Here is a 22,673-nt window from a genome sequence, read left to right as displayed (position 1 = left end):
TGTAGTAGTCTACAGGTGAGCTTACAATACTGAGTTTATTCCAGATTAGATCCATATTACTTTTGCTGAAAATTTCTTTTTATATGCACTTCTGAAGGCTTAATTGATCTGCTTTTAAGTGCTCAATAAACAGAACTGATTATCAGAAATGCCTAGGTCGAAGTGGTGTGTATTTGCATTTTCAAACTGATAATTTCTTATAATAATATAAATGCAGGTCACTGATCTGCTGTTTGCTCTAGTGCCTTCAGGAAAGTTTAACTCAAAACAGTATTTCTAAATTAAGTTGCAAAATTTTGTCTGATTTTACTCAGACTAGTTATCTTGAGTGTGTATGGAAAAGCAGATGAAGAAGTTCAGAAGATTTCAAAATAAGCACCTTTTTTTCATTAAAAAAAGTTTAATATTTTTGCCATTGTGCTGGACACAACCAGTAGTGCAGGCACTAAGAACAAAAGTTTGTTTACCTAGATACAGGTAAATATCAGACGTAGAAACAGTACTATAAGCTGTAGAACACAATCTGCAGAGGAGCACCGGCTGCACTGTCTTTATATAAAGGAAGGCTCCAGTAGGCAGTGTGGTGGGTGTCTGACCATGTGCAGTAGTCTTGTGACCCACTATAGGTGGCCTCTGGTGGCTGACTCACGCGGCTGCCGTTGGTGGACTATTTGAAGTGTAACGCATCGATAGCCTGGAGCCACGGTGTGTATTCAGTTATTACGTACAGGATCCTAGCAATTTTATTTTTAAAATGCCTGTTTTGTTCTTTTTTTCCTTTATTTTTTTTAACTGGAATTATGTAAAAGGAGTCTTCTGATATGGAGAAGAAGTAAAAGCAGTATCTATACTGTCTTATTGAGAGTGCAATTATTAGAGGGCATACCAGAATGAAGTTATGCTGTTCCAGTTCAGATACATGTGCGTTATTGTTGAACGCTATTCAAATTTTGATAATGTAAATTTGTTTGTTTTTAAGAACAGAGTTTCAAAAATGAGACAAGACATGCAACTCAAAATTGCTACACATAGTTCATTTGGTAAATTTAATCTCGTTTGTTACTGGAACATATTTTGATAGGACTTCTCTCGAAAACATGCACATCCATTATATCAGTATTGGGGAAATTCCCTATAACTTATATCCATTTAGTTTCAGATCTGTCAAGCAACAACCTACTCACTCAATTGTTATGACTGCTTAAGCTTTGAATTCATTACACTTATAATATTGTGAAAGGTTAAATATAGAGAAAGAGTACATAGTAGTTACTTTGTATGTCACATTATAAAAACAAACCCATCCATCAGAACAATGAAAGGAATTAACATTATTATGCTAATGGTTCTGTTTTGGGAACTATAGCTTTTTAAATACAACTTACGGACACTCATAGAGGAACTTTAATTGTAAATTACATGAACACCTCACACATGCCAGTTGGAGAACTCTATGGCTGTGAAATAATATATCGTATTTTATTTACAGAGTGTTAATGTGTAATCTTTGGGGTAATTCTGGTACACCAATTGTATTAAGCTTGTCTAGTCGGGCTCCCCCTAATTACCAAATAGCTGTTATTGTATAACAAACAAACATTCTGTGAGATGAGTATTTCATTGTTGTCATGAGATCTATTGAAAGAAATGGTATCAAGTGATGAGTGATCTCAAACAGGTGTGTGTATTGTTACCAAGTGTGTTTTAATTACTGACAGAAGAAAACTTTGTTACTACATAGAAGTCTGTGTGTAGTTTATGCCGTGGGACTCCATGATAAAACATTGCCTCGCCAGGCCACAATGTTCGTAAAACTGCAGTAGTTTGTGGATAGTGTCCCATTGTATCTCTACACAGCAAATACCCACAGTGAAAATGCTGTAGTATATTGCTCCCACACAATCAAGAGCAATCCATAGTTACAGGTAAAATGTGAAGGGTGACTGCATATATAACATACGCAGTACTATGAAAACCATCAGTAGATTCACATTTCATTCACAGTTATTGCCATAATATGTTAAACTGTGGCAGGATGTGCTGGACTCTCAGATCCTTAGAGTATCGTCATATTAAGCGGGGGTTAAATAACTCAACATTAGTGATGCAGTGCAGTGGTAAGGCACTGGACTTATTTTGGGAAACACAGCAGTTCAAATTCCTGTCCTGCCGTATAGATTTAGGTTAGGTTAGGATTTTCCTAACTCTCTCAAGTGCAAGGATGGTTCCTTCCCATCCAAGCTTGTGCTGCACCTCAAGTGATCTTTTCATTGATGGGAGATTAAACCATAATGTTCATTTTTTTTTTTTTGTTGCAACGGACTTACAATCTAAAGTCAAGGCTGGCTGTTATTTGTTGGGAAACTGAAAATAAAAAATTTTTAAGTCACAATATGATTTCCATGTTCTACAGTCCTAATGAGTACAATATGCAGCAACTACTACAGACCAATTAGTAAGAAACAAGTAGAAAACATTCTGATAAATTTAAAAATTTTATCACACAGATGCTGTATATGAAGTACACAGAAACAAAACTTTTCAAAAATGGAATCTTACCACTTAAAAATAAATAAAACATAAATAATAACAGTGATAGCTGCAAGTTTTCAAAAGTGCAAAATTTAGTTATGAAAGAGGATTTATATTTGATGTAGATGCATGTAATTTTTCTTGAAATAGTTTCTACCTATCTTGTGTAACTGTAGATGTCCGCATACAGGCTACATAGTTTCCGAAATTGTGTTAGTGTTTATTAACTCTGAGTGAACATCACATATATGTTCAATAGGGCTGATACCAAGCAAATTTGGAAGCCAGATATGACATGGGGCATAATCCATATCACTTCAGGCAGGAGGGTTACCTTCATAGTCTTGGATGTTATTGAATATAGCATATGCTAAAATTCAGGAGTAAGTAAAAAAACACGTATATTTTTGTTTTCTCCAAAAAAAAAAAAAAAAAAAAAATCCTGCCCCGAGATACAGGTCTCCAAAAATGACATTGCGAACACCATTTTGAAGATGTGAATTTTGAAATTTTTTAAAAAATGCTGTATCTCTGCAACAGTTCTAGATATTTTGTTAGGGTTATTTATTTATTTATTTATTTGAAAGATAATCGCTTTATGATTACAATGGTATTGTCCATTTGGAAGTATCTGCCAAGGCTCTTTTACTGTTGCCTTTTGAATTTTTTTATAATTTGCAGAACATTTTTATTTATTTATTTATTTATTTATTTTTTCAAAAATGCCAATCCAGAAAATTTAGATTTTTTTCTCTTGATTAGTACCATGTAGTACTATATTCTCTATAAAGAAGAGCTTCCACTTTTAAGTAGGACAGGTTTTATTATTTAAAAAAAATCATTTCTTTTAACTTTCAAGGGTAATATATGTCTTCATTGAAGTTGTTTCTTACTGATTTCTTTGTTACAATGTATATTTCTATTGCCTTTGATGCAGTTATTTCTTTTCACTTTCTCTGTTGCAGATATTTATTACACTTTGTTGTAGTTTCTTGTCAGTTTCTTTGTCGTGGTTGTTCATTGCAGGTTTCTGTATTGTAGTTGTTCAATGCTAATTTGTTTACTGAAGAGTTTTCTATGAAATCTGAGACCATCCAGTGAGTTCTGTGTTATCATGAGGAATTTGCCAGTTGACACAGTTGCAGTGTGTTTTGTGAAAAGGACTGGGGCCACTGGAGAATGAAGTGTGCTGACTATTTGCATATCCATAAGAGAGTAATATATAAGACAAACAAAAAATCAGACTTTGTTCAAGTTGGGAATAAGTGTTCTCATTTGAAGACTCTGTTACAAAGTGAAGATGTTTCCATTAACGACTTTTTGTGTTCTAAATGTTTTGATAGAATAACGACAATGATAGTATCTGAACAAGGTGAAGCCTCCCATGGTGCAGACGATACTAACTTTTCATGAATAGAGGAAGAATTAAATACCCTTAATCAGTCAACTACACTGACAGGTGTTAGTCCTATTCAGAAACCATGGTCAGTGAAGTCGAGTCATAAGCTCCATGCATCAAGAAAGTGCAGATAAATTACTAAAGCTATGGATGAATACACTACAGCAAAACTGATCACACTCTTCAAAGTAGAACTTCCATATTAAGAAGAAAATGAACCAAAGCACTCTTCCACCTCTTGCCAGGAAATTTTCACAAATATCAATTCATCTGTTGAATATTGTGCATTCTACAGTGAAAAGGTGCAAGTTTTAACTACTATTCCAGAGACATTTTCAAAGAAAACAATTTTGAACCATGTTCTATCAGTATCAACATACATGGTAGACAAATCAAGAAATGTGAGATGTGTTGAAGGAGTCTTTGGAAGACCAGACCTCTATTATGGTTATCCTGAAGAGGCAGCTCAAGTTCAAATAGTGCAGTCATTTTGTCTGGAAGATAAATGGGACGGTTCTCGCCAGAGTACCAACAGAAATGACACTATAACTGTAACAGTTGAAGGTCAAAAAGTTGTGAAAGGAAGACGTACATGACTCGCAGTATTAAAGAAACTTTTGAAATTTGTAAGAGAAACTACACAACTTCACATGTTGGAAGGTCAAAGTCTTATGCACTACGACCTAAGTGGGTAGTTCCACACCCACCTAGAAATGTCTGTTTATGTGTGTATTGTGTGGTAACTTCTAAGAACTTATTGGAGCACGTGGCATATGAAACCTTGGTTGGGAGTGTGAAGTCATTAATAGTCTGTAACGTAAAGCGAGAGACTGTTTTGTTTCAAGAACATGGTGACTGCTCTGGAAAGGGAGGACTGTCTTAACAGACACTTGGCCTGGAAGACATAGCAGATAACTCTGCAGAAATTACATATGCAACATGAGAGGAAAATAAGCTAATTAAAAAACTGTTGTCTTTGACAGTTTCATTGATGAACTTGATAAATGGTCAGTGACAGCAGTAACACATCAGCATCTGAAGAAATTTCAACAACACATTGCAGAAGTGAAAGGGTGTGTACAGGCTGAAGAACTGTGTTTAATGCTTCACTGTGATTTTGCTGAGAACTGGTCTGTAATTCTCCCTCAAGAAGTACAAGGGTATCGTTGGAGTAATGACCGGGTTTCAATGTTTACAGGAGTGACATATTTTCAAAACAAGACCACAAGTGTTGCAATTATAAGTGATGACACAGAACATGACTCAGCACATGCTTTGCTAGCAATGCACAAAATTCTTCAAACTCAAACAGGGGCAGAGAAGATCATCATTATTTCTGATGATGCTCCTAGTCATTTTAAAAGTCGTTACCAGCTGTTTGAACTGAGTAAGTTGTTTGTGCCAACCGACTGGGTATACAGTGCTACTGGTCACGGGAAGGGGCCTTGTGATGGTGTAGGAGGCCTGCTGAAGCACCATGCTACAAAACAGAATCTTTCCAGAGCAAATACAGCTGTGATTCAGAATGCTGATGATTTTAAGAGAGTTGTGATATCTTACACATCCACAGCCCTCACCTTTTTGTCCAAAGAGGGAATCGAAGAACTCCGTGAGCAGAAAAAAGAGAATTGTCCAAATAAACTACCACTGTGAAAGGAATTCAGAAGACACATTTTTGGACTCAAAGTGATGGGCAAACTCATATTACACGCACTTTAAAGAGCAAGAAAGAAGAAATTTCGTTAGTTCGGTCAACAATTGTATGGGCTCCAGTTCCTATTGGTTCAACTGTAAGGCATCACTCTATATCAAAGGAAGATAGTGAAGAAGTGGAACACATTTTTATTTCATTGACTGGCTAATTTCAGTACAAAACTGAGTGCATAGAAGTTGTATAAATTGAAACCTCTAAGTCTTTGGATCTTTCACATACATTTTGGAAGCATTTAAAATGCTTGATAAATTACACCATTACTCATCTTTCAAAACTAAAACTATGTTGAATAAGGCTAGGTTTTGATTTTTGTGGGCCTGTAAGTAACAACGTAGTGATAAAACAGGTTTTGTGTGTACGGCAAAAATTTAAGTGTTAATAAAACCTGTTCAACCTAAAAGTGGAAGCTCTACTTTTCAGGGAATGTAGAACTATATGTTACTAATCAACAGAAAAAAAATCAAAATTTTATGCACTGGAATTTTTGAAGAAAAAAAATCAGTAAATTATAAAAAAAGTTCAGAATGCTATAGTAAAAGAACTTTGACAGATATGTCCAAATGTAGGATTTCTTTGTAATTGTGAAGCAATTATCTTTCAAATGAAAAAAAAAAGCCAACAATATATCTAGAACTGTTCCAGAGATACAGCATTTTAAAATTTTTTCCAAACTTTGCATCTTCAAAATGGTATGCACAGTGTGATCTTTGGAGGGCTGTATCTCCAAGCAGAAATTTTTATGGAGTCCTTCTTTTTAACACATGCCAAATTCAATAACATCTGAAACTATGAAGGTAACATTTTTTCCTAGCCTGCCTGTACTATGTTGGTGAAACGAATGTGTGGTGACTGCATGCTCTGAACCATTTGACTGCTCCATTTGACTGCTCCATGGTAACTTAGTGTCTGTTAGTGCTACACAGTATGATGCCTTTCCCCCATTTCTGTTAGCACCAACTTAAAATTTTCCCATTTCTCTGTGCTACCTTGTACCACTACTATTTCCATGTTTACATCCCACATGACGTCTGTTGACTGACAGTTGTCATGGAGTTGGCATTCCTGGAATAACAGGAAATTTGTATACATTGTCCAGTGGTCAAATCATGGTGTTGTGAGCGTTTCACTGAAACATTTGATTCACTAGCTGTTCCATAGTTATTTTGATAGATGCTATGATGGGAACATGCTAATATCTGCTGAGCCTTACAATTTTCATGATTCTTGGCCACCTTGCCACTGGGGTCCACATTCTGCTCTTTACTTATTTCCTCTACTTTCTCAATACTCAGTACATAGATTGAATCAGGTGATTTTTCTGCATCTCATCACTTGTTATACACCTTTTGAATTAATATATCAATGAAAATAATCAATTTTTGAAAATATAATATAATTGGATAGATTAAAAAATGTGCTCACCAAGCAGCAGCAAGAGAAAACATATATAAAGGTTAAATAAATGTGCAAGCTTTTGGAGCCAGTGCCTCCTTCTTCTGGAAGAAGGCGAACAAAATAACTGGTGAGATTTAGGGAACGGAGAGAGTTCGGAAAAGTTGCACAGAACCCTTGGACAGCGGAGACTTACTGGATGCTCCCCATTCTCTAAACATCAGCAGTCCTTTTCCTTCATCCTTCTTCCTTCCCCTTCAACCCTTCTGCAAGGAGGAGGAGCCACTGGCTCTGAAAGCTTACATGCTTTTTTAAGGTTTATGTGTGTTTTCTTCTGCCTTTGCTTCGTGAGTGAATTATTTATTTGTTGTCAAATTAATTTATATAAAATTATGAGACAAAATTACAAGTCAGTACTTACCTTTAAGAGGCAAAATTTTTGTGCAGCTGATAATGTAGTGAACCATGGACCTTGCCGTTGGTGGGGAGGGTTGCGTGCCTCAGCAATACAGATAGCTGTACCGTAGGTGCAACCACAACGGAGGGGTATCTGTTGAGAGGCCAGACAAATGTGTGGTTCCTGAAGAGGGGCAGCAGCCTTTTCAGTAGTTGCAGGGGCAACAGTCTGCCTTGTAACACTAACCAAAATGGCCTTGCTGTGCTAGTACTGCGAATGGCTGAAAGCAAGGGGAATCTACAGCCATAATTTTTCCCAGGGGCATGCAGCTTTACTGTATGGTTAAATGATGATGGCGTCCTCATGGGTAAAATATTCCGGTGGTAAAATAGTCCCCCATTAGGATCTCCGGGCGGAGACTACTCAGGAGGATGTTGTTATCAGGAGAAAGAAAACTGGCATTCTACAAGTCAGTGTGTGGAATGTCAGATCCCTTAATCGGGCAGGTTGGTTTGAAAATGTAAAAAGGGAAATGAATAGGTTAATGTTAGATATAGCAGGAATTAGTGAAATTCGGTGGCAGGAGGAACAAGACTTCTGGTCATGTGAATACAGGGTTATAAATACAAAATCAAATAGGGGTAATGCAGGAGTAGGTTTAATAATGAATAAAAAAATAGGAATGCACGTAAGCTACTACAAACAGCATGGTGATCGCATTATTGTGGCCAAGATAGATACAAAGCACTTGCCTACCACAGTAGTAAAAGTTTATATGCCGACTAGCTCCGCAGATGACAAAGAGATTGATGAAATGTATGATGAGATAAAAGAAGTTATTCAGATAGTGAAGGGAGACGAAAATTTAATAGTCATGGGTGACTGGAATTCAATAGTAGGAAAAGGAAGAGAAGGAGACGTAGTAGGTGAATATGGAATGGGGGTAAGGAAAGAAAGAGGAAGCCGCCTGGTAGAATTTTGCACAGAGCATAACTAAATCATAGGTAACACTTGGTTCAAGAATCATAAAAGAAGGTTGTATACTGGAGATACTGGAAGGAGATACTGGAAGGTTTCAGGTAGATTATATAATGGTAAGACAGAGATTTAGGAACCAGGTTTTAAATTGTAAGACATTACCAGTGGCAGATGTGGACTCTGGCCACAATCTACTGGTTATGAACTGTAGATTAAAACTGAAGAAACTGCAAAAAGGTGGAAATTTAAGGAGATGGGACCTGGATAAACTGACTAAACCAGAGGTTGTAAAGAGTTTCAGGGAGAGCATTAGGGAATGATTGACAAGACTGGGTGAAAGAAATACAGTAGAAGAATAATGGGTAGCTTTGAGAGATGAAATAGTGAAGGCAGCAGAGGATCAAATAGGTAAAAAGACGAGGGCTAATAGAAATCCTTGGGTAACAGAAGAGATATTGAATTTAATTGATTAAAGGAGAAAATACAAAAATACAGTAAATCAAGTAGGCAAAAAGGAATACAAACGTCTCAAAAATGAGATCGACAGGAAGTGCAAAATGGCTAAGCAGTGATGGCTAGAGGACAAATGTAAGGATGTAAAGGCATATATCACTAGGGGTAAGATAGATACTGCCTACAGGAAAATTAAAGAGACCTTTGGAGAAAAGAGAACCACTTGCATGAATATCAAGAGCTCAGATGGAAACCCAGTTTTAAGCGAAGAAGGGAAAGCAGAAAGGCGGAAGGAGTATATAGAGGGTCTGTACAAGGGTGATGGTCTCTTGAGGACAATGTTATGAAAATGGAAGATGATGTAGATGAAGATGAAATGGGAGATATGGTATTGCGCGAAGAGTTTGACAGAGCACTGAAAGACCTGAGTCGAAACAAGGCCCCAGGAGTAGACAACATTCCATTAGAACTACTGATAGCTTTGGGAGAGCCAGCCCTGACAAAACTCTACCGACTGGTGAGCAAGATGTACGAGACAGGTGAAATACCTTCAGACTTCAAGAAGAATATAATAGATCCAATCCCAAAGAAAGCCGGTGTTGGCAGATGTGAAAATTACCGATCTATCAGTTTAATAAGTCACAGCTGCAAAATACTAACACAAATTCTTTACAGACGAATGGAAAAACTGGTTGAAGCCGACCTCGGGGAAGATCAGTTTGGATTCCGTAGAAATGTTGGAACACGTGAGACAATACTGACCCTACGACGTATCTTAGAAGAAAGATTAAGGAAAGGCAAACCTACGTTTCTAGCATTTGTAGACTTAGAGAAAGCTTTTGACAATGTCGACTGGAATACTCTCTTTCAAATTCTGAAGGTGGCAGGGGTAAAATACAGGGAGCGAAAGGCTATTTACAATTTGTACAGAAACCAGATGGCAGTTATAAGAGTTGAGGGGCATGAAAGGTTAGCAGTGGTTGGGAAGGGAGTGTAACAGGATTGTAGCCTATCCCCGATGTTATTCAATCTGTATATTTAGCAAGCAGTAAAGGAAGCAAAAGAAAAATTCAGAGTAGGAATTAAAATCCATGGAGAAGAAATAAAAAATTTGAGGTTTTCTGATGACATTGTAATTCTGTCAGAGACAGCAAAGGACCTGGAAGAGCAGCTGAACGGAATGGACAGTGTCTTGAAAGGAGGATGTAAGGTGAACATCAACAAAAGGAAAACGAGTATAATGGAATGTAGTCAAATTAAATCGGGTGATGATGAGGGTGTTAGATTAGGAAATGAGATGCTTAAAGTAGTAAATGAGTTTTGCTATTTGGGGAGCAAAATAACTAATGATGGTCGAAGTAGAGAGGATATAAAATTTAGACTGGCAATGGCATGGAGAGCGTTTCTGAAGAAGAAAAATTTGTTAACATCGAGTATAGATTTAAGTGTCAGAAGGTCTTTTCTGAAAGTATTTGTATGGAGTGTAGCCATGTATGGAAGTGAAATGTGGACGATAAATAGTTTAGACAAAAAGAGAATAAAAGCTTTCAAAATGTGGTGCTACAGAAGAATGCTGAAGATTAGATGGTTCAAATGGCTCTGAGCATTATGGGACTTAACTTCTGTGGTCATCATTCCCCTAGAACTTAGAACTACTTAAACCTAACTAACCTAAGGACATCACACACATCCATGCCTGAAGCAGGATTCGAACCTGCGGCCATAGCGGTCGCGCAGTTCCAGACTGTAGCGCCTAGAACTGCTTGGCCACCCCGGCTGGTGAAGATTGGATGGGTAGATCACATAACTAATGAGGAAGTATTGAATAGAATTGGGGAGAAGAGAAATTTGTGGCACAACTTGACTTGAAGAAGGGATCGGTTGGTAGGACATATTCTGAGGCATCAAGGGATCACCAATTTAGTATTGGAGGGCAGCGCAGAGCGTAAAAATCGTAGCGGGAGACCAAGAGATGAATACACTAAAGAGATTCAGAAGGATGTAGGTTGCAGTAGGTACAGGGAGATAAAGAAGCTTGCACAGGATAGATTAGCATGGAGAGCTGCATCAAACCAGTCTCTGGACTGAAGACCACAACAACAACAACAACAACAACAACAACACGAGAAGTACTAAAATTTTACCTCACAAAGGCAAGTACTGGCCAGCAATACTGACTAAATTTTACAGTGTTCTCAAGTGAATTTTCCTTTATAGAATGATGTTATATGCCTTCCACATTACACAGGAGATCTCGTTCTCATATTAAAAGTGTGTTCAAAATGTTGTAACCAGTCACTGTAAGTATTACTTTCAGGTGTTGCTTACAACTCAAAAAATTCTTTTGTTAAAATACTGAAGTACATCACAATGGATAATTCAGTCAACAGTGGATTGTGTACTGTTGCCACATTTCCTGACAGGTCAAAACTGTGTGCTGGAGCTGAATGTGAATCTAGACTCTTGTCTTTTACAGTCAATGCTCTTACCGACAGAATCACTGAGGCATGATTCACAGACTACCTCCAGAGCAAATAGGGGAGAGATAATTACAAAACTGACGCTGTGAAAGTGGATCCTGAGTTGTGCTCGTATGGTTCAGGTAGTAAGAGCATTCACTGTGAGAGGCAATGATGTGCATCAGAGTCTCTGCCCAGTGTACTATTTTATTCTAATGGGAAATTTCATAGAAGTTCTTGTTTTTTAGGGAAAAAGAAAAAACATATTAGATGTGAGACTTACACTAAAGAAGTGACAATTTGTTTTGAAATTATTCTTTCAATATAGAATTTCTCTCTCTCTCTCTCTCTCTCTCTCTCTCTCTCTCTCTCTCTCTAACAAAGATGATATAACTTACCAAACGAAAGCGTTGGTATGTTGATAGACACACAAACACACACACACAAAATTCAAGCTTTCGCAACCCACTGTTGCTTCATCAGGAAAGAGGAAAGGAGAGGGAAAGACGAAAGGGAGTTTTAAGGGAGAGGGTAAGGAGTCATTCCAATCCCGGGAGCGGAAAGACTTACCTAAGGGGGGAAAAAAGGACGTATATATATATATATATAAACACACACACACACACACATACAGACACAAGCAGACATACGTTCCTTTTTCCCCCCTAAGGTAAGTCTTTCCGCTCCCGGGATTGTAATGACTCCTTACCCTCTCCCTTAAAACCCACATCCTTTCGTCTTTCCCCTCTCCTTTCCTCTTTTCTGATGAAGCAACCGTGGGTTGCGAAAGCTTGCATTTTGTGTGTGTGTGTTTGTGTGTCTATCAACATACCAACGCTTTCGTTTGGTAAGTTACATCATCTTTGTTTTTAGATATATTTTTCTCACGTGGAATGTTTCCCTCTATTTTAATATATACAGGATGTTACGAAAAGATACGGCCAAACTTTCAGGAAACATTCCTCACACACAAAGAAAGAAAATATGTTATGAGGATATGTGTCCAGAAACGCTTACTTTCCATGTTAGAGCTCATTTTATTACTTCTCTTCAAATCACATCGACCTGCCAGCACTTTCGTTTGGTAAGTCACATCATCTCTGTTTTTAGATATATTTTTCCCACGTGGAATGTTTCCCTCTATTTTATATATATCAAAGTAACGTAAATTTCAAATGTTTAAATATGGCTTTTGTAATGTTCCTCTTCGTTGCTTAATGTTCAGCGATCTATCTTTGAACCAGAAGTTGACTATAATTTTGAAGCAATTGCATGGAATTGCGCATCAACATCTCAAATTCTAAGTTATTACTTAGCTGATTATCTCTTTGTGTCCTGCTTGTCACACATCCTATTCTCATAATAAGAAACATTAACTGATTTAAGGAGTGTGATATTCAGGTAGCTCCCAAAGATTATTCAATAAAATAAAGTTCCTGAACTTTAAAATAATTACATTCAGCAATATTTTGCACTCTGAACTAATCACACAAAATACATCTGCCTTTAGCAGTTCTACAAAAGTATACCACATCCAGTCCCATCAAGACTGTCCATTTACAACTATGATCCTGCCAAGACTGTACAAGGAAGAAGAACAGAGAGATAACATACAAACCAAAGAGTTTACATCTTTGATGATAACAATTGCTGATAAATCTTCAGAAGATTAATAAAATGAAATTTCAAACTTTTAAGTAAACTGCTTCGACATTAATTCATATATGCAGAATATGAATATTTAAGTATGAAATAACTATTTTTTATCAACATGTATTTATATTAAGTTATTGTTATGCTATTAAAGATATCAGTACTCTCTGGTATTTTATAATTATATAATTGGCTTGATTGACTTACACTTTGTATTGTATGGAACTGGGGACCTAGAAACGACGGAGAGGCTTCGTCCCTGCCGTAGCCTGCAGTGGTACACAACCCCACAACAGTTTACTCACCCTACCCCACACTGAACCCAGAATTATTGTGGGGTTCGTCCGCCAGTGGACCCCTCAGGAATGTCTCCACCAGACAAGTGCAACACCAATGTTTGCATGGTAGAGTAATTAGGGTGTACGCGTACATGGAGAAAGTGTTTGCACAGCAATTGCCGACATAGTGTAACTGAGATGGAATAAGGGGAACTAGCCCGCATTCACCGAGGCAGATGAAAAACCGCCTTAAAAACCATCCACAGACTGGCCGGCACAGCCAACCTAGACACTAATCCGCTGGGCGGATTCGTGCCAGGGACCGGCACGCCTTTCCACCCAGAAAGCAGTGCATTAGACCGCACAGCTAAATGGGTGGGCTGATTTACATTTTACAAAGACTGTCTTGTATATAGGCTACAACCAAAAATCAACTGAAAAGCAATAATTGAAGTATTTTTTTTTTTTTTTTTTTTTTTTTACATTAGTGTGACCCTGTGTTGTCCAGGTACACATAACCACTGGGTAGCTTAGAGTAAATTAAAAAAAAGTAAATTATGTAATTTAATATCCTAATGTGTTTAAATATCATAAGGATATGTATTGTCCTTTTTGTGTTACTGGTTGGACATTGTGGCATTATTTGTGTCCTAGTCTTATATAAGTTGCTATGAATTTTGCATTAAATTTTATGTGGTGGAAGTTTTTTTTATATTACATTTCTTGTAAGATGAGACATTTGTTACAGAAAATTCATGACGAGGCTTCTGTACCTTTTCAGCAAATATTTTAAACCTTCAGAATGGACAAGACAGTGAGCCAGATGAGAAGCAGTCTACAGCAAGAGCATACGATCTGGTGTCTCAGATGCTTCTCGGAACCACCAAGCCTCCAGTTCAAGCAAAAAGACGATGTAGGGAGGAAAGGAATCTTGACACGTCAAAGAGAAAAAAGATAAGATCAACAAACAAACATTTAGAGCACAGGGAGGGCATTTCAGACTCTGAAGAATCCACACCACAGCATGACTCAGATATGTTGCAGAAAGATGACCTTGCTCATACTTCAAAAAATATTGTTATTCCAGAAACTCTTTGGTCATTTCCACAGGCAACTGAATGCCCGGTGCAACTTGCAGATAACATATTGGACAAAGAGGTTCAGAAGAAATGTTCTGGTGGAAATTCAGGTAAAACAAGTCCTGTAATTAGCAGCAACACACCAATAAAGCCATCATTAAAGCATGTCAAGAATTTATCAGAAGTTCAGGTTTCCAGTAACAGTCCTGGTAAAGTTCTATCAGTTAATACCTCTAATGCAGAAAGTAATACTGTTGCAGCTCTTAAAAGCACAACTGCTGATGAAAACCAGGATTTAGGGAAATACACGTCACGGGCAGACTTGACAAACAAAATTGGTAAAAAGCCAGATTTTTGGAATTTGAAGCCCAACTACAGTGTTGAGCTAAAACCTGGAGATAAGCAAAGTCGTAGACTGAAACAGACTCAGCTCTCAGTAGGATCCTTTGCAAAAAGGATAGATGTTGGATCACTTGAGGAATTTAATGAAGGAATCCGAAAAACTTCAACACAGTACTCAGCAAAAATTTGCACTGATTTGGAGGATGAACTACTGCAAAAAGCCATTCAGGAATCACTCAAGTATTCAGAGGATAGGCTTTGCGTATCAGAGGATGATGATATTGTTGCTGAAAGCCCAAATGCTACACAGAAGAAAAAAGCAAACCCCCTGCAAGATAACATAAACAGGTAAGATACATTTATTGAAGTTCATAAATACTTTGAATGATAGTCTTTGTTAAAACCATAGAATATTACATGGAATGCATTAGGTATAAACACTGACTTTTTGCTTTGGGGCATTGAGTGTGTGTGTGTGTGTGTGTGTGTGTGTGTGTGTGTGTGTGTGTGAATAGATGATATGAAGAAATATTGGATCATACCGTTACAGCCTTTTATAATCCATTGTAATGAGTGAACACAGCACTGTCGTATCGGAGAAATATTTGAGGATCCTGCATTAAATATCCATTTAAAATTAGCTGTTGTATAGATGGCTTACAAATGTTAAACAAAAAAGTAAAACTTTTCTAGTCTCCCAACCACTCATCTGGTTCAGGTTTATTGCTGATATTTGTGTGGTTCAGGTTTATTGTTGTATGTGTGGACTCAGGATCAAGACACCCTATCCACATTTCTTAACAACCTACACACTTTTTCTTGCATCCACTTCACCTGACCCGCCTCTACTCAATGCGTCACCTTTCTGGACATTTACCTCAACCTCTCTGATGGCTCCATCCACACCTCTGCCTCACCCACTAAGCACCAGCAGCACTTGCATTATGACTGCTGCCGTCCTTTCCACGCCAAAAAATCCCTTTGATACAACCTAGCTACTGCAGAAATGAGAACTCCCTTGCCCAGTGTTACTGAGGGCCTCACAAAGGGCTCACCAACAGGCAATTACCCCCCCCCCCCACCTCAAACCTCATCCACAAACAGATTTCTTGTGCCTCACCCAAACAAAAGCACTCAGATCAGGACTGGAACAACTGAACCATGTACTTTGCCAGGGCTTTGATTATCTCTCATCCTGCCCTGAAATGAGAGACATCCTGCCCTAGATCCTTTCCACCCCTCCTGTGGCAGTGTTCCATTGTCCACACTACCTACACCACACTCTAGTCCATCCATATGCCACTCTCATTCCCAACTCCTTGACAGAGAGCTCATATCCCCATGGCAGACCGAAGTGCAAGACCTCCCCAATCCACCCACCCAGCACCTTACTCCAGTTCTGTCACAGGCTTATACTACCCCACCAGAAGCCAGACCACATGTGAATTCAGCAATGCCATATACTAACTCTGCTGCAAACACAAGACAGCCTTTTATGTTGGTATGACCAACAAGCTGTCCACCAGGATAAATGGCCACTGCCAAACTGTTGTGAAGAACAAAATTGACCACATGGGGACACACATGCAGATGAGCATAATATGCTCAGTTTCAATGGCTGCTTCACAACATGAGCCATCTGGATCTGTCTCACCACCAGCAGCTTTGAACTATGTAGATGGAAGTCATGCATGCAACACATTTTCTGCTCCCATTATTGTCCTGGGCTCAATAGGTAACTCTCTGACCCCACGCCCTCCACCCAACAGTTTCCTCTTCCTCTGTCCTGTCACCCCCTGCCAGTTTAAGTTCCCACATTGCCTTCAGCATGTGCCTCTTCCCACTGTAGGTAACTCTCTGACCCCATACCCTCCACCCAACAGTTTCCTCTTCCTCTGTCCTGTCACCCCCTGCCGGTTTAAGTCCCCACATTGCCTTCAGCATGTGCCTGTTACCACTGGCCACTAGTCATGCCAGCCCATATATCTGCCACCTCTCCCTACTGCATTCCTAGTCGTAAAACCAGCCTCCTCCCTCCGAGACACTAGCCACCCACTTCAAGCCCTCTCTCTGCCTCTCTCCCCCAGTCCACCCCAATCAACATTATCCCCACCACAACCAGTCCACCTGCTGCAAAATAGCATTGGCAGTGTTAGTCCAGTCAGCACGATGTAGTGGCATAGGTTTGTGTGTGAGTGTTAATGTATTTTATTCTAGATCATCAAAGGCTAACTCCAAAAGCTAGCAAGTTGTCTTTCCTTTGTGGGTGCCTGTTGAATACTCAACACTTCTGCTTTTTGGTCAGTGGCCTTGTTTAATCTTAAAGTCTCAAAGTTTACATATGCCTGGTATTTTATACAATACTGAGTACATCATTTCCCCAAATACTTTTAACATATTATACAACTAATTTTGCAGGCTGTGTTATTAGTTAGTCCAGTTTGTGTAGACGGGTGAAGTAAATATACCAAATAGCAACACGAAAAGACAATCTCAGCGTTTCAGAAATCCCTGTGCACTATATACACATTACACACAAACGGAAAACACTCGTCAAGAGAAATACCCCAACATTTAAAAAGCACATCTATGGTTTCTTTTGAGTAAATGTGTAGTGATTATTAACATTATTTCCAGACTGCATTTAAACATGTCAACAAGGCCGTCAATTGTCTAAATAGCATTCATAAGTAATTATAAAAATGATACATTGCACGGAACCTTGCTCTCCATCAGTTTATTTGACACGTCCATATGAGCAAGCAGCTGAAAATGGCACATTACTGAAATTAGTTAATAGTGTGAAAAAAAATGACAGTGATCTTAATACAGCCAAGGTGGAAAATGGGAAAGTCTTTTAATCCATTTAAACATTTTTAACAGGGAAGTTGAATCATAACAAAGTGAAATAAAACATAGTCTTTACTCAATGACTTTAACTAAGGATAATGAAATACTATTACTACTACTACTACTACTACCACTACCACCACCACCACCACCACCACCACCACCACCACTACAAGAAAAAGAACAAGGAAAGGAAGGTCAAGTTTGGTTTCATGGTCAGGTGTCATATTTAAAGTTATCAAAACGCAGTTCAAAATTCCATAAACTATATTGTTAATCACTAACCATTCCAATCATGTATCAGTACAATAATACCAAGGGTGACTCAATCACTTCTTTCAATATTCCATTTTCTTTAACTGTTCTCATGGTGTAGGGGCAACAATGTGGCAGCAGGTGTGCTCTCATAACTATAGTTGCAATACAGTTACCAAACTACAGTGAGTCTGTTTGCTTATGTGTAAAGTCAGATGTATCCTCTAAGACCTGTGATATCATAGTGATCATAGGTGTCACCTGTGTTGGCACCTCTGTGCTTAGACTTTGCCAAAATAATCAGTGCACACACTTGCACATCTACTCATTACACCAGACACCACTGTTCTGTTGTTTCTTCCTTGTCGTCTATGGCTGGCTAATGGAAAGTGATAAATTATTAGCTGAGCTGTCCCACATTCTTTGTTGGCCTACGCTTGTTGTTATAATTGATGTAGCCTAAACGGTTCATGGGTCTTAAAAATTTATAATCTTCACATAAAATTACTATGTTTTCTGTATGCTCTTTTCTTATGTTTATTTGTTTTTGTAGATAATTCCTTTTTAATCATAATTCTACAATCCAGCAACAACCTTTGCTACCTTCTATGGTGTGGAACCTAGCAACAGTGTGTCACTTAGGACGCAAGTATCAGTATTGTGCATAATAATGCAAGAGACTCATGAAAAAAGCTTAAAATCTCTAAATGTATAGGAGGCTTATTTACAGTGTGCTGGCTTTCATGTGTGGCCCTATTACATATCAGATTGGAAGTGTCTGTGACAGGATTGCAATAGGAGATGATGGGTGGATGTATAAAAAAAGATCTTGCGCTGGAGTCATGCACAGGAGAAAGATGCATGGCTAGCAAGGTCGGAACCAGGAATGCAACACAATTGGACTGAGATATTACATGTATTGAGTGAGCAATGAAATACCACTGTGTCGTCTGAAATGTAGTGTCCTCTAAGGTGACTGTATAACTTCCATAAAGATTTTCATGATCTCATTCCATCAGTCCTGATCCTCACAACCTTAGTTTTATACACTGTACCCCAGGCACTGGTCTGTTTGGGAGAAATGATAAAATTTCCTTGTGGCAGTTCAAAGTTAGATATTCGATAAATGTGTTAAGATAAATGCTGAGCTGATTTCTTTGAAAGTCTGTGAGAGAGATTTTCTTCGCCATCCTCATCCGAGCTTGTGCTGTGTCTACGTACTGTGTAACAAGTGTGTTCTTTGTCCCATCTTTGAGATCAGTATCCAGTCTACCCAGTACCATCAACAGCTAGTATTCTTAATGTCATTTGAGGAAGCTAATCTGTTTGGCTCATCTACAAACAAATCTTGCACTCCTTTTTTCCTTAATCCTAAGAGCCCTGCTGCCACTGTAAACCATGCTTCATAGAATACCTCCCTTATCACCAACATTTTGACAAACTCGGCCTCCCCATTTGCCAAGGCTTCAACTACACTTCGATGTGACTTCAGATGAGGACATCCTATTCAAAAAGATTCATTCATCACTGCCCCTCCCCTTCCTCTGAAGTGGCATTCTTTGGGCCATCCTGTTTATGCGGTATTGTTACTGATTCTTTCCCCATTCTCATTCCCAGTACTGTGCCACATGGGGATTTCCCATGTGGATGTTTCAGAGGCAAGTGCTGTTCTGAGTACCTAGTTTACACAGTATCCTAACTCATTCCTTCGCTATTGCTGTGTGTGGTCCTTTGTCCCATGAGGCTTTCTGCTGTGGATGAATAAGATGCCATGCACTTGACCACCACCACCAGTCTTCCAGTCCTATTACAGGGGTATCGCAACCAACCAAATGTAAGGCCTTGTGTGAAAGTAACCGCAACATTTACAAGGTTTGCTCCAATTAAAGTGCATGTACTCATATGAGTGGCCACTGTCAGGCTGTGGCTAACCTCAAACCTAAACATCTAATTCAAAAACACTCTGCATAACACAGCAGTTATGACTTTCAAAAGCTACTTCAATACTCCTGTCATTTGGATACACACCCCTCCCTCTTCAAAGTACCGATTCCTCTAAACTGGACAGGCTCCCTATCTCTACTACTCCCTGTTCTGTGACTCTCCTTTGCTCCGTCTCTCATAATTTTCTCATAAGCTTTGTACATTATGTTATTGTATTTCCTCTTTTTTTTTCTCTCATACTATACAACTTCAATTTTATACCTGTTGCCAATATTAACTCTTATTGTGCCAATACTGCTCAGAGCTGCTGTGCATGTCCTCCCCCTCCCTCATAATCATTCAGTGACCACAATGTAGTGCAATGACCACATAAGTAGTGTGTGTGAGAGAGAGAGAGAGAGAGAGAGAGAGAGAGAGAGAGAGCGGGGGGGGGGGGTCATATTTGTTTCTGTTTTCTCATAGAATTTTCTCTTAGAGTTTTCATTATCGTAACTGGCTGTTACCTAGATGTTAAATGACAGTGGAATATGTAATGAAATGTTTTTAAAATCAAGAAATTACAATTTACATATAATATATTTTAATTGGCATTCATAAGATATATGGTGATTGCTACTATTAATGGCTCCCTTCTGCTTTACAATCAATATCATAGCAGACAACACATATTGACATGTCATGCTTAGTTTTCAGGTCTGCTAATTACTTTTATTACAACCTTATGTGTGACATTAATTTTGTTACTTTTATTTTATGACAAATGTAAGATGTTTTGAATACTATGTCAGTGTAAAACAATACAATAAAATGTTTCTTTTGCTTTAGGGTCTGTGACACAGATATGACAATATTTCTTCCTCCCAATATGGAAAAGCGTTCAAATGGTGGCGCTTCATCAGTATCAAAAGCTAATTGCATTGAAAACAAAGCAAAAAATGAAAGACCAACAACAAATTTAGATGCAGATAAAAAAGGAAATACCAGCTTTGACAGGTAATGTTGTGTACCACAAAAAAAAAAAATATCAGCCCCCCCCCCCCCACACACACACACACACACACAAGATAGCACCTTCTTGGCAGATGTTTTTTTCTTAAAATATTTTTCTACACATACAGTATGGAAAGCAGTCATGAGAATCTTTTCTGAGGCAGTAAGTAATGATGAAGTGAACATAGGTATGATTGAACACACTGCCAATACTATTATTCCAGTCCTCGCAGACATCTTCAATCTCTCCCTTGTACAAGTGGTACATGTAGTACTGAGTCAAAGCAAAGCTTAATTCAACTAGTACTCAGAAATGATAAAACAAAATCAGCCAGCACCTACAGGCCAATCATCACCTGCAGTACCTAAAGCCTTGGAGTACATTGTTCATGTACAACTGACATTTGATCATAAAATTGATAACACTCTTGATGAATATCAATCAGACTTCTGAAAACACCGCAGCACAGCTACTGCATTTATAAAGATGGCTGATGACATCAAGCACGTTATGGACAGTGGTGAAGTGACAATTTTAACACTGCTTCATTTCAGCAAGGCTTTTGATGCTGTTTATATCCATATATTACTTATGAAAATGAAACAGCTGAATTTCTCAAACATTGTAGTACTTTGGTTCGATGGATACTTTAAAAACAGATGTCAATGAGTGATCTGTGGATCAGAGAAGTCACCATGGAAACATGTGATCTCTGGAGGCCCCAGCGTTTTCTCTTTGACCTATTGCACTTTCTCACTGTATACTGATAATGAATATCTGTGTTACATTCTTGTAATTTATCACTTATAAGCTGAGACATCCAATTGTAGTTACACAACAGCCCCGAAAAAGATTGCTGCTGCCATATCAGGCACTAATGACGGCCTGTGTTCAATAGCGCAAGGGGCAAAAAACCTGTGTCTTAAACTAAACTGTAAGAAGTCACAGGTCATCATCATCATATCACACTGAAAGTTGATCAGTGGACATTTTCCAGTAAAATTTCAACATAATCTTGGATGACATATACATAGGAAAGGACAAGCTATTAAAGCATGCAAGAAATCTTTCTTGCTTATTAGTAATTCAAAAATTTTGAAAAATATTCCAACCTTCAGCCCTGCAAATCCTTACTACTCTGATTTAGAGCAACATGGGACAACAAAGACTGAAAACTCTTGACAACTTGAGCTAGCCATGAATGCTTACATGAAATTTGTGTGTAACATTCTATTGTTTGATTACGCCTTCTATGCTCGGTTAGGGTCTGTGTGAGCAGATAGGCGACATAAATTTCATACACACAGTTTTCTTCATCAGGTTCTTAGTTCTCCATATCTGTACTCTCATACTGTATACCTCGCAAAAGAATCTGACATCAGCCATAATCGCTCATTGAAATAAATCCAGTTTTGACAAGTGAAAATTTGCACTAGACCAGGACAATAATCCAGATTTCCCACTTATTGAGAGTGGTCACTTTAACCACTCTTGCTATCTGAGCATGCTTCCTGTCTAACCAAATTCCCATATGTCATACACTGCATACATAGTGTTCCGTGTCCATTATTCTCATTACTTTGCCTATCCAGTCTCCTGCAAGAGGTCAAACAAAGACTGCACCTGTACTGAAGGTATCATTACTTGCCATCAGGACATGTTTACAAGTGTCTGTTCTTTCAGGTGTGTGTGTGTGTGTGTGTGTGTGTGTGTGTGTGTTATACACTGCCTGGCTGCAGCTGGTGTCTGAATTTCTCTTCATCATGTATATGTACAGATGCAGAATCACTAATGGTGTCTGTTATCATCATTCCACATCTACAATGTGTCAAGCATAATGGCTGTACCTTTGCATAATACTAAATCTTTCTCCATCTCCTCTGTATCAACTACATAACTGAGGAACAAACTGCCCTGTAGCCTGCATCTTATTCTAAACCACTTTGGTTAAAGCTGT

At 38.4% G+C, this 22,673-nt stretch overlaps 1 protein-coding gene across 2 annotated transcripts in view; it reads left to right on the top strand.

Annotated features, from left to right (window-relative positions):
- The window catches only part of LOC126253380 (DNA endonuclease RBBP8-like), a 94,293-nt gene that overhangs the window by 53,328 nt on the left and 18,292 nt on the right, over window positions 1-22,673 (top strand). For both annotated transcript variants that reach the window (XM_049954668.1, XM_049954669.1), the window contains exons 4-5: window positions 14,037-15,024; window positions 20,551-20,718. In XM_049954668.1, coding sequence (XP_049810625.1) covers window positions 14,037-15,024; window positions 20,551-20,718 — 1,156 coding nt within the window. The remainder of the gene's footprint in view (window positions 1-14,036; window positions 15,025-20,550; window positions 20,719-22,673) is intronic.

This window comes from Schistocerca nitens, chromosome 4 (assembly GCF_023898315.1).
Source record: "Schistocerca nitens isolate TAMUIC-IGC-003100 chromosome 4, iqSchNite1.1, whole genome shotgun sequence".
NCBI lineage: Eukaryota > Metazoa > Arthropoda > Insecta > Orthoptera > Acrididae > Schistocerca > Schistocerca nitens.
This window is presented reverse-complemented; position numbering and strand designations above follow the sequence as displayed.